The following is an 11,828-nucleotide window of genomic DNA, read 5'->3' as shown; positions in this document are numbered from 1 at the left end:
CAGGTGGATTGTATTTGGATTTCCAAAGCATTGCTTAGGTACCGTACACAGATTTGTTACATATAGTATAAACCCCAATTGTAACATGTACATCACCGTATGTCTTTTCATAGCACTATGTCTAGGCACTAAACTCGAAGTGCATCAGCAAATTACTAGTATATTATGTTTTGCTCGACATCGAGAAATGTGTACGAAAGTCGTCTTGCCTCTGTTTGTTTACCTAATATCAAGCTTCGTTCGGCAAAAGTCGTTCGTCTCGGCATGCGCCAACTATAGGCGGAGTCAACGCAACCAGCGCTCTTCGCCTGCATCGTAGCACTGCTTCGTTTCGTGCATTTTTTTTTCTTATTGCCTTTACAAAGCTTCCTTTAAAATTTTGGTATCTCAAATAAAAGTGCATACAATATCGTCTTGCAGGTTCGGTGGAATGTACGCCCGGAAATTTGCGACAAAAACGATGCTCTATACATAACCAGACCTATCAACGATTGCTATTGCACTTTGCACCAAAGTTTCTTTCTTTGTGAAGCTTGTTTTTTAACGTATGTACATAAAAAGTGCCATAAATTCCCAGTTGTATTCTATTCTAGATTATTTCCTTTCTTACTATTAATCTTCCTGCATACAACACTGAAAAATTTAAATGTCTCCTGAATATGAAATGCACTATACATTCACAATCTACTGGCGGTGAAACGTTGTAATGGATACCTATTGTTCAACTTAACTCTAGATATTTTACTGTTGCAATCCTTGAATAGTTGCACGATGGTTGCAGCTACTCGTAGAATGTGCCATACAGGCACTGGTCAATTTTTACTGGTTAATTTAATAGTCCATCCGAAATTAAATGATTAAATATATGCCTTACTATATGCTGAAACGTAAAAAGATATAAATCAAAAGTATAATTCAAAATGAAACTTTTAATTACACATATTTTAAAGTTCTATTGTCCTTATAGATAGATTTAAAACTTTGAAAACTAAAAGAAGAAGCTTCCAAATAACAAAACAATACATTATTTTCGTAGGTTATATCGAACATTAATCGCTACATATGAGATAATAAAAAGAAGCTTCTATTTCAAAGAAATTTTCTAGAAGTTTTGGGCGTTTACTATTTTTATTCATCTTTTCTATATTCCTTCGTTTGCATAATTTTGTTTATCGTTCGTCGTGGAAATTTGTGTAAAAACAGCACGAAACGTTTAGTATACATTGAAAGTATTTAATTATTCGTTTTACTATCAACGGCCGTTTTGGATTACCTTCGAATCGCAAAATAATCAGACGTCAGACGTTTCATGCAACATAAGACGAATGAAACAATAACATGGATGACGTTACGTAGCTCCGTCAAATCGTTAGAGTGACTTCCAATGTTTGGTAAATGTGTTTTTAACTGCAAGCTTACAATTGAATAACGTATTCAATTTCACTCGTAAAAACTAGTGTTATCGACAAAGGTAATCTATTTCTATCCATGATATCTATCGAATACGCGATGGATAAATGACTTATTCTGCTCACTCTATCCAAGCGTCCAACTTCGATTCGAAGCGTCCAACAGATAATCACCCTTGTTATAAGATGGACGCTTTGGACGCGGGAGAAATCCTTAGCCATCTAAACCATCTGGGGTATCGCAACATAACTGTGGTACAATTGAAAGAATTTCAAAAGGGTATGTTCAGTAAGTTTGTAACATTATTACTGCGTTTCTAATCGAATGCTACGTTTCACAGATTTGAAGAAACTCATCAGATACGATGCCAAACAGTGTGTTGAAAATCGCAGCAGTGTAGAGCCAAGCGCTGCAGAAAGGAATGTATTTGAAAGATTGCACACTGAGACAACGCTTAGCTACCAAGCTAAGCATACAAGAACCAAACACATAGAGCCAGCAGCACATATTAACAAGGAAAACTTAGTGCCAATTTCTAAACCTATTTCCTGTAAAAACGATCCTATAGTCAACAAAATGTGTAAGTATTATTAAACAATGATTCCCTTAGTGCTCCCGTCTAATTGACGCTTTTTCTCAGGGATAAGACCAAAAAGCTGTCACTCTGTAAAACGAAGTGACCCTGTTGCGCTGTACCATTCTTACCAGAACGATTGGAGCAAATTCAAACAGAAATTACCGGGAGAAAACGATCATTCCGAATTGCGTTGGAAAATAAGGCACAAACTGTTAGGGGAATAGTAGACTGAAAAAAAAAATAAAAACAAAAACGACCAACTTTGCATGATCAGCTTCTGTGTGTCTGTTTACACTTTATTTATCATACTTAAATTTACTCATTTGCGCTCGAGCGTCAGTACGATGCAAATGCTCCAAAAGTTTCATCTCAACGTCTCGCACCGCACTTTCCGTAAGAACGACGGTATTATGTTTTAACATTGAGTACACATTCAACCCGTACGTTGGTATTATGTTGATGTGATCTATACTTTCGGTACTAATAGATATATTCTTAGGAAGAACATCAGTTGTGTCCACAAATAATACAGATGGGCCCCAGAGGCGCGTTGCAACTAAATCTCTCAGATACTGGGGATCTTCCGTAGGGATGTCTAGATCTTTTACCACATGCAAATCGTCTTGAGCTAATTTAATCGACAACGTACTAACCAATCCCAACACTCTGTTGTAAAACGGTAACATGTAGAAATGTGTTGTAGGTGATCTCGGACCGTGGGCAATGCCACCACCTCTCCACAATGGAGATCGAATTGAACCATGCCGAGCTCTTCCTAACCCTTTCTGGGGCCAGGGCTTCCGTCCTCCGCCGCGCACCTCATTCCTAGTTTTCGTGTGCGCAAAGCTAACGTAACGATACTTCCTTTGCCATTCGATATTTTGATGAACGATATCAATCCGTGGCGCTGCACCAAATATTGTGTTATCCAATTCCATGATGCCCGAATGGTGTGCTTCTACCGAGTCCATATTTTCTAGCCATACTGCTCGTGACGGCCTCCAATCTACTGTTGCACAAGTCGATACTGAGGTAGAGTTGAAGCGAACGAAGCCATTTACTACGGTTGTTTTCAATAAATTGGCAAACTTGAACATTTTAATGCTTTTGTTTCGTCGTTACACAACACCCGGTAGAGCAACAAACAATTCCGGCTTGACAATGCCGTGCTGTCAAAATTAATCCATCATTTGGTTTGACATTTCACGGAGCAAACCACATGCGGGATTTTTATTATTTTTTAAACCAAAACTATTCAATCATACAATCATACAACTCGCTTTCTCCCTTGAACGCTTTCTCCGGCCCAAAGCCGTTTTGCCCATTTTTTAAGTGCAAAACCCAAACGATTTGTTTAAATACTGGTTTGACAGTCGCTTCAGTCGTTTGCGATTCGTTAACTATGAGCGTGTTGACTATTAGCGTGGCCACAATCAACTATGGGATTGCATAGAAACTGCTATTTACATTATATACACCGATGCGTTATGTTGTTGTTATATCTACGCATACATACGCTACTATAGCTTGCGCGAGGTTGTGCTGTGCGTTCTCTTAACTCCCGAACAATTTATTTTTTGTGTTAAATCACAGTTCTCTCACAACGGCCGTACGCAGTTTTAGCATTTTCGATCCAATTCCTACTGTGCCTAAGGAAAGTGCATCGCTTTTATGCCACAGCCCAAAGCCGTGCGCTCGCGTTACGCCATTTTATGATTTGTATCGCTATTGACATCTTTCACACTAGCGACAGAAAATCCGATCGATCAGTCTTGCGATTAGTGCAACACGTTTATAGTGCGAAGTAAAAAAGGCTTATTGTGAAAGATGCATCCATCAAGAGGAGGAGCAGCCATGAATATTGTTTCGACTACCGATTCTAGTGGTCAGTCTTTGTGTGAAAAAAAGGATTACGCTGACAGTGCCAATGCCGATTCTGGCTTTCTTTCGGGGCATAACCTCAACCTATCCGAGAATATTGTGGTAGAACAGAACCATTCTGAAGATAATCCAACATACAGCGGAACGTATCGATCAGCTTCGAGTGCAAAACAAATAATCGAAGCAAATTCTAACTTGGACTCTGGCATGATCCCGGACGAAGAAGAGCTAGAGTCGCGCGATCTGGGCTTAAGCGACATCTGCGAACGCTTCGATCGTTTGATGAAGCGAGACTGGATGAAAAGTTATCAGCAAGATGAAATGGGAGAAACGTAAGTTTGGCACAACTGTTAAGCAATTATAAAATGGTCTATCACGTTAAGGTGAAACATTTTTGTTTTGGTTTTCTATTTCCAGCCAGCTTCACATGGCGGTTTACGAGCGAAACGAGGACAACATTACCAAGCTGATTGCAAATCTTCCACGACAATTTCTCAACATCCAGAACGACGACGCCCAGACGGCATTGCATCTTGCTGTTTTGACTGATCAGCCACAGATTGTACGGCGCCTGTTGAACGCGGGTGTTGACCAAACCATTCGCGATGTCGATGGAAATACCGCCCTACATCTGGCCTGCGGTTTGGGCAAGGTAAAAATGGTTAAAGAGCTGCTAGCGCCGATATCATTCAACGAAAATCCACAAGGACCATCCCAAACTGAGGCGGTACAAGATATTGAGCTGTGGAATTATGATGGTAAGTATACTTCCCGCTGTGTGAAATGGTAGAAAAAAACACCGCTCCATAGCTGACCTATGGAGCGTGGTTTTTTTTTTTATTTGTTTAGATCTCCATTTATGGTCAAAGTATCAATCGGTTCAGTGTAGTCCGATTGACTGCAACGGAACGAGGTAGCTGTGCATATAGCACGAAAATAGATGGTGGTAGATCCAGCAACATGGGTATTTCTAATTATAAAAAGTAGTGTGCTAAATTTAGTACATGAAGCATGATCTAGTGATCTGCGCAAAATCGTGTTTATTTACTGAGGCAAAAAAGCGTCTGCTGGTGTTAAAATCGTGCTACAGAAGCATGTAGATGTGAATCATGAAGATAGTATGTGCCAGGCAAACGGGCAACAGCCATTCGCAAGTCTGCGACACATTGTCGAAATATCATTGTTCCCGTTTGCGAAATCTGGTTTGGAAGCTGGTTTGGGAAACCCTAACTTTCTACGTGGCGACGTGTGTTTCCCACATTAATAGGAATCCCATTGGCTATCCACTGGGAAATACGAGGCTCTCCAATTGCAACGTTATATGTCGGGTTTTCCCCAGTATTTTGTGTACAACGTCATGCGAGTCTACCACCCTACACTACTACCACGCCTTTAAAAGCGCATGGAGCTACGTTGGTGTTTGTGTGCACACAACGCAAGCAAAACACTGTTTTCTCCCATACACCCCCCTCCCCCCCAGCACCACACCGCCCTACCCTTCTTCTCGCGGGTTTTTTTCATTTTTTTTATTACGTTGGGTTGATTTTTTGCATCACGGCATGAACCCCACACCGTCCATTCATAGACGGTTAAAAATTAAAACTTCATGCCGTGGAATACCTGCATGAATGGTTGTTGGAACATGCATATCGTATCCGACTTTCGTTATCCGGTAGAACACATGGAATATCGTTTCCGGAACTGAGCTAACTTGCCGTGAAAGCGCTACGGAGCAGGTTTTTGTTTCACCCCCCGTTGGTCGGAAATTCCACAATTCGCGGATTTTTAGCTTCAGGTTGCGTGCCTTTTGTTGCTTAGTGTATTGTTATCTGCGGGACATCACTGTATCAACGGAAACAAATTGGTCCGAGGGTAATATATTTTAACTTTTTCTTCATTTTCTTTGCAGGCAAAACCTGTGTTCATTTAGCTGCAGAGGCTGGCAGCATAGAAGCAATACGATCATTAATTGACGCGGGCGCGGATATCAATGCACGGGTAAGTATGCACACAATTAGCGAATGTGTTTATCTGAGCAATTGCTGACTTAAGTTCGACCGTCTTATTTCACACACGTCACATAGGAAGGAAAATCCGGTATGTCCCCGCTGCACATCAGCATCGCGAAAGGCAACGAAAATTTAGCAAACTTTTTGCTCGATGAATGTCCACTGCTATCGCTGGAGACAACTACATACGCTGGAATGACGGCTTACCAACTCGCTCTTATTCAAGACAAGCGAATCCTGATCAGCGACTTAACGAAACGTGGAGCAGAACAAATTTCTCTACCGGAAAGCGATGTTGAAACAGACACTGAAGACGAAACGGTAAGCTAAAATAAAACGAACCTTAGAAACCAGAGCGTTAGAGTTTAACCGATGTCTCCGAGCTATTTTTTCGATATTGTAACTATGGGATCTAACTAATGAATCCAAAGTTAGTGTTAGTTTAAAAGTTTTAACCCCATCTTGTTAGTGGTTACAAATTCGCTAACGTGAATAGCTTGTTACTATATTTGTAATGCCTTCGTATAACCATAAGTAACAACCACTATATTTAGTCTCCGTTTATGTGAGCCCCTCTTAAAACTTATTACCCAATATGTTAACGAATTAGCGTAACTGTATTGTAACTGTTCTGTTGTATCAATCTGTTAATTGTGTTATCTGTAAGTGACGTAGCTCTCTCCCCCTCTCTCTCTCTCATTTTTAATCTGTATGGTTTCACATTCCACAGATCAGTAACTACTACGGGCCGAGCGCATTTTCCTCAGCTTTCTCGGGATTATCGGCTATCAATGTATCTTAAACCCACTGCATTATTTTATGTAGGCTCTTTGATCGGCATAGCTGCGCTCGTAAAATCACAGACAAAGGAATCGAACGCACGGATGTCAATTCGCACAACTGATAATGTAAAATAAAAGTTATGTAACTATTGTTCTCTGCTAATAAGTGCCTTATGTAAATTTGACAAGTGAAATAATTGTATACACATATTATATCGGGGGAATGCAATAGGTTTTCATTGTTGTAAACCACATCCCTAGATATACCTAGAGAAGCTGCGACATTCGTTCCACAACTAAACGGATTACTTGTACTAATAAGCTTTAATGTGTATTTATTCCGAATATCTATTTTTCTATTGCATAGTAATAAACCGCATCCTTTGCACAGTCACAAAGGAGTAGGTGTAATGGAATAAATAAATAATTAAATAAATAAAAAAATAAATATTTATATATATATATATATATATATATATATATATATATATATATATATATATATATATATATATATATATATATATATATATATATATTTATTAAGTATGTGACTGGAAACTGTACACAACAATGATATCACGAAACGTGGAGCTGAAATGAAAATAAAACAATTGAGTTTGAATGTACATGCCTTTGTCATCATCTTTTTTCAACTCCGCAGAAAGAAAGGTCTACCAACGTTTGCAGAATGCAATTTTACATTTTATTTGAAAACAATAATCCCATAACATTTACTACCAACAGCTTTTTATTCATAATAACATGCGCCTGTTAAAATGGTGTCTGTTAAAACAAAAAATAACGAACAAACTAACGAAATTAGCCAATTCTGGCGGGCATGGGTGCGCTGTTTCGCTAAATCCCCTAGTTCCATATAATAGTGTTGTGTTAGTTTACATTTCTTCTGTGTGTTAGTGGTATTGATGGCACCCTATAAAGGAGTATATTGCAGGCTCGAAACGCAAATTTGTGTTATGCAACTTGTAGCCATTACAGCTTAACACTACTCTATATTGCATCCCGATGTTAGCGTGTACGTAGAACGGCAGTGGCAAACATGGCTAACTATGGTACCGTTTTTCAATTGCCCTCTACTTTGCAACTCCCGGATTCGGCAGCTTTTCCCAGCTCGGTTCTATGCCCCAGATTTGTCGCCCATATTCGGCGATGGTACGATCGCTAGAAAATTTGCCACTGGTAGCGATGTTGTTGATCGACATCTCCAACCATTTCGATTGGTTCTGTGAGAAAATATGCAGTATTAGCCTTTGCACCAAAATGGAAACCCTTCACAGTCAAACCTACCTGATATACGGCCGAAACGCGATCTTGTGTTTTGATGTAGGATTCGAAATCGGCAAACAAGTAGTAGCGGTCATACTTCAACAGTACATTGGCTAAATCTTGGAACTCTTGGGGATTGCCTGGGCTGAAGAAACCGCCCTGAATCTGATCGACGCATTGTTTGATGTCGGGATTGGAATTGTAGTAATCGTACGCATTGTATCCACGGCACTTTAGATCCTCGACCTCCTCAACAGTCATTCCAAAGATGAAAATGTTCTCATTTCCCATTTCCTCAGCCATCTCCACATTGGCACCGTCCAAAGTACCAATAGTCAGCGCCCCATTAAGCTGGAATTTCATGTTGCCAGTACCAGAGGCTTCCGTTCCAGCGGTAGAAATTTGCTCCGACAGATCAGCAGCAGGCATAATCTTTTCGGCCAGCGTTACTCTATAGTTTTCCAAGAAAATCACCTTCAATTTGTCGCCGACGATCGGATCGTTGTTGACCACATTACCAACCGCACAAATGAGCTTAATGATTTGTTTTGCAATGTAGTATCCAGGCGCAGCTTTTCCACCGATCATGATGGTGCGTGGCGTAAAGTTTGCCGTCGGATCGCGTTTGATGCGATTGTAGAGCGTAATGATGTGCAAACAATTGAGCAGCTGGCGTTTGTATTCGTGGATGCGTTTGACTTGAATGTCAAACATGGAAGCTGGATTAACCTTCACGCCGTAATCCTTTTCCAAAAGCTGCGACAGCTTCAGCTTGTTTTCCTGCTTTACACGCGCTACGGCCCGCTGGAATGTAGGATCTTTCGACCACTTTTTCAGTTCCTGTAGCTGTTCTAGATGAACTGGCCACTCGTCCCCTATCTTCTCCGCGATCAAATCGGACAGGCCAGGATTGCACAGCAATAGCCAGCGCCGAGGCGTAATTCCATTTGTTTTGTTTTGGAACTTTTCCGGAGTCATCTCGTAGAAGCTTTTGAAGATGTCCTTCTTAATGATTTCGGAGTGGATTGCTGCCACACCGTTCACGGCGTGTGAACCGACAATCGAAAGGTTTGCCATGTTGATTCGCTTTTCTCCATCCTCCTCGACCAGCGATAGCGCTCTCATGCGGCCAAAATCTCCAGGGAAACGCTTCTCAACTTCTTGTAAATGCAAAAAGTTTATGTGATAGATGATTTCCAAGTGACGCGGCAAAATGGATTGTAGCATCGAAACAGGCCAGCGCTCCAGTGCCTCCGGGAGAACGGTGTGGTTAGTGTAGGCGCAGGTACGCACCACAATGTCCCATGCCTTCTCCCAGCTAAGCTTTTCATCGTCAATCAAAATACGCATTAATTCGGGAATTGCTAGCGAAGGATGCGTATCGTTCAGTTGTATAGCGACCTTGTTCGGGAAATCCTCAAACGACGTTCGAACGGCATCACGCGATCCAAATTTCGATGCCTTGTAACGACGTACAATGTCCTGCAGCGTGGCAGCGCACATAAAGTACTCCTGTTTCAAGCGCAATTCCTTTCCTTCAAAGAAATTATCGTTCGGATACAGCACGCGAGAAATATTCTCAGCCAGATTTCGATCCAGTACGGCTTGAATGTAATCGCCATCATTGACTATAGAGAAAATAATAAATAAAAAATGGATACTACTTCATACCAACTTAAGGTGGGTGAACAGTTTTACAACTGAAGCGAAACTATTTGGCCAGTCAACTTACAGAATTTTAGATTGAAATCAATCGGCGATTTCGCAGACCACAATCGCAAGGTGTTGACTACATTGTTGCCATAACCAGGCACAGGGTTATCATATGGCATCGCGAAAACGGTCTGCGTGTCGACCCATTTTTTACCCTCAGGAGTGTCGATAACGCGGCCATAGAAATGAATCGGGATCATGTATTCCGGTCGTGCCTTTTCCCACGGATTACCGTAACGAAGCCAATCGTCCGGTTCCTCTACCTGTTCCCCATTACGGATCTTCTGTGCGAAAATACCATACTCGTATCGGATGCCTAGAATTGTTAAACGAAACTACGGTTGTAAACAAATGTATAAATGCATGCAAACATTACTATACCGTATCCATAGGCAGGCATGCCTAGGGTTGCCATCGAGTCGAGGAAGCAGGCCGCCAATCTTCCCAATCCCCCATTGCCCAAGCCGGCATCCTCCTCCAGCTCCTCGAGTTCCTCGATGTCCAGACCAAGCTGATACATTGCTTCATCGCACGCCGTTTGTATTCCAAGATTTATCATGGTGTTTTGCAGTGATCGACCCATGTAATACTCCAAGGACAAATAGTACACACGCTAATGTGAAAAAATAAATAAAAACAATAACTCTACATTCCAGCCCAATAACGGTTTAACTATGCTGCTTTCCGTTTACTATTATCATCTTTTGCTATTTTTCCTACGATGATGTATTTAGTTTACTGTACTCGATTGTAAGTTATAATAATTGGGTCATTGTTATCGCATGCAACCGTTCACTATGTCACCGATTCTTATCACTATCATGCCTACAGCGATAAGGGCAGATGCAGAACAAATCATCTCTTATCATGGCTACTACAATTCTCGTTGTATTGGCATTTATTTATTTTTTTAATAATCATCGTAGTCATAGTGCAGAATACATTAGAAACAAACCGGTAGGCGCCGATTATTATAAGCGCACTGATAATAGTTTCACAATTGAAGCTTGAGTAAAACTATCGCGAATTATTGAAAGATAGTTTTGTGGTTAATGTCGTACAAAGGGCGGTGGCTATAATTTATAAATTTGTAATTTTTAGCATATTTACAATATTTCTTAGTACGACATCTGGATTCCACAATCGCTGAAAAAACGAATGTCTCGCGCATTGAACTCTTCACGATCGTACCATCGTGGTGTAATCGTGGAGAGCCATCCAAGCATTGTCCATTCCACCAACGCTTTGCTTTTTCCCTCCGAACCGGTATTTCTATTAGTAGCACTGACAATTAGAGGTCAAATATCGAGTTCATGGAATACGACGATATCGTTCGAGGTTACTCGATCGCTATCACTAAATCTGTGCCAGAAAGGAAAGGAGGGTTTACTTACTTTGGGATCCTTCTCGTAGTAGTATTGCTGCGTTCTGATCCATCTTGATACCAGATGATCCTTCACAGTATGGGCTAGGGCAAAGTAATAATCACGCACGGTGGCTACGTTTCTGTCCTTTACCAAAGTGTAGTGGAGATGCCGATTGAAATCCTTCTTGATCTCGTTCACATCTTCCAGCTGGGCTATACCGCGTACGCTGATTTGTTTCCTCTTATCGACGTCTGACTGTGGCTTCGACATTGTAAGAACTTTGCAAGATTTTAATTCGTTAGCAACTAATAATGATGGTAGTACACTCCACAAACACAATTGCTTCACGAATTGCAAGTGCGAACGCGGACCACTCTTTGAGATTAGTGTTCAGAAAATGGGATTCAGACTAGCTTCGTTACTTCTTCGGTCACCTTGCGAAGGTCAAACATGCGCTGTGTTGTTTTAGCAGCTGTTATCAAATGAACCTGTTAAATGTATCCGTTAAATGTATCATTTGTAAGGTTCACTTATCCTCCAATTCCAAGAAATATGTGTAATTAAAGTTCCTGGAAAGTTCGTAAAATTTCTTATTTTTCATGGCAGGTCTAGTAAACTAATAATGTTGATTATTGTTAAATCATGTAATAATAGCTAAGGGTAATTTATTTTGCTATCCTATATTTGAATTAGAGCTATTACAAGCGCTACCTCGAAAGCTAGTGTTAAAAGGTGGTGGGATGGTTAATAAATAAATTTTTAATGTAACCAACGGTGTGGGATGGTTCGAACGTCACATTTT

The 11,828-nt window shown here is 40.7% G+C and overlaps 4 protein-coding genes across 4 annotated transcripts; 2 read left to right on the top strand and 2 right to left on the bottom strand.

The window, feature by feature from the left end:
- Window positions 1–1,591: 1,591 nt before the first annotated feature.
- LOC126565912 (uncharacterized) lies at window positions 1,592–2,216 on the top strand. The gene is made up of 3 exons (XM_050223121.1): window positions 1,592–1,689; window positions 1,751–1,990; window positions 2,051–2,216. Exons 1-3 carry the CDS (start codon window positions 1,596–1,598, stop codon window positions 2,209–2,211), a joined length of 495 nt encoding a protein of 164 aa, XP_050079078.1. The 5' UTR covers window positions 1,592–1,595; the 3' UTR covers window positions 2,212–2,216.
- Window positions 2,217–2,273: 57 nt separating this feature from the next.
- On the bottom strand, window positions 2,274–3,084 carry LOC126565244 (39S ribosomal protein L4, mitochondrial). Its single transcript, XM_050222404.1, has one exon. The coding sequence runs from the start codon at window positions 3,082–3,084 to the stop codon at window positions 2,284–2,286; it is 801 nt and encodes a 266-aa protein (XP_050078361.1). The 3' UTR covers window positions 2,274–2,283.
- Window positions 3,085–3,812: 728 nt separating this feature from the next.
- Window positions 3,813–6,696, top strand: LOC126564869 (NF-kappa-B inhibitor cactus). The gene is made up of 5 exons (XM_050221990.1): window positions 3,813–4,200; window positions 4,286–4,626; window positions 5,778–5,866; window positions 5,953–6,198; window positions 6,608–6,696. The coding sequence occupies exons 1-5, from the start codon at window positions 3,815–3,817 to the stop codon at window positions 6,677–6,679; spliced, it is 1,134 nt and encodes a 377-aa protein (XP_050077947.1). The 5' UTR covers window positions 3,813–3,814; the 3' UTR covers window positions 6,680–6,696.
- Window positions 6,697–7,752: 1,056 nt separating this feature from the next.
- LOC126564103 (glycogen phosphorylase) lies at window positions 7,753–11,470 on the bottom strand. Its single transcript, XM_050221036.1, has 5 exons — window positions 11,054–11,470; window positions 10,041–10,272; window positions 9,679–9,975; window positions 7,968–9,574; window positions 7,753–7,903 (listed from the first exon to the last, which is right to left on the bottom strand). The coding sequence occupies exons 1-5, from the start codon at window positions 11,294–11,296 to the stop codon at window positions 7,754–7,756; spliced, it is 2,529 nt and encodes an 842-aa protein (XP_050076993.1). The 5' UTR covers window positions 11,297–11,470; the 3' UTR covers window position 7,753.
- Window positions 11,471–11,828: the final 358 nt, after the last annotated feature.

This window comes from Anopheles maculipalpis, chromosome 3RL, assembly GCF_943734695.1.
Source record: "Anopheles maculipalpis chromosome 3RL, idAnoMacuDA_375_x, whole genome shotgun sequence".
Taxonomy (NCBI): domain Eukaryota; kingdom Metazoa; phylum Arthropoda; class Insecta; order Diptera; family Culicidae; genus Anopheles; species Anopheles maculipalpis.
Note: the sequence above shows the minus strand (reverse complement) of the source record. Positions and strands in the feature narration are given on the sequence as shown.

Coding starts and splice junctions, on each gene's coding strand:
- LOC126565912 (XM_050223121.1), top strand. CDS start 1,596: ATGGACGCTTTGGACGCGGGAGAAATCCTTAGCCATCTAAACCATCTG. Junction 1,690..1,750: donor ATTGAAAGAATTTCAAAAGG/GTATGTTCAGTA, acceptor TACGTTTCACAG/ATTTGAAGAAACTCATCAGA. Junction 1,991..2,050: donor TCCTATAGTCAACAAAATGT/GTAAGTATTATT, acceptor GCTTTTTCTCAG/GGATAAGACCAAAAAGCTGT.
- LOC126565244 (XM_050222404.1), bottom strand. CDS start 3,084: ATGTTCAAGTTTGCCAATTTATTGAAAACAACCGTAGTAAATGGCTTC.
- LOC126564103 (XM_050221036.1), bottom strand. CDS start 11,296: ATGTCGAAGCCACAGTCAGACGTCGATAAGAGGAAACAAATCAGCGTA. Junction 9,976..10,040: donor CATGCCTGCCTATGGATACG/GTATAGTAATGT, acceptor TAACAATTCTAG/GCATCCGATACGAGTATGGT. Junction 9,575..9,678: donor TGATTTCAATCTAAAATTCT/GTAAGTTGACTG, acceptor TTTTCTCTATAG/TCAATGATGGCGATTACATT.
- LOC126564869 (XM_050221990.1), top strand. CDS start 3,815: ATGCATCCATCAAGAGGAGGAGCAGCCATGAATATTGTTTCGACTACC. Junction 4,627..5,777: donor TGAGCTGTGGAATTATGATG/GTAAGTATACTT, acceptor TTTTCTTTGCAG/GCAAAACCTGTGTTCATTTA. Junction 5,867..5,952: donor GCGCGGATATCAATGCACGG/GTAAGTATGCAC, acceptor CACGTCACATAG/GAAGGAAAATCCGGTATGTC.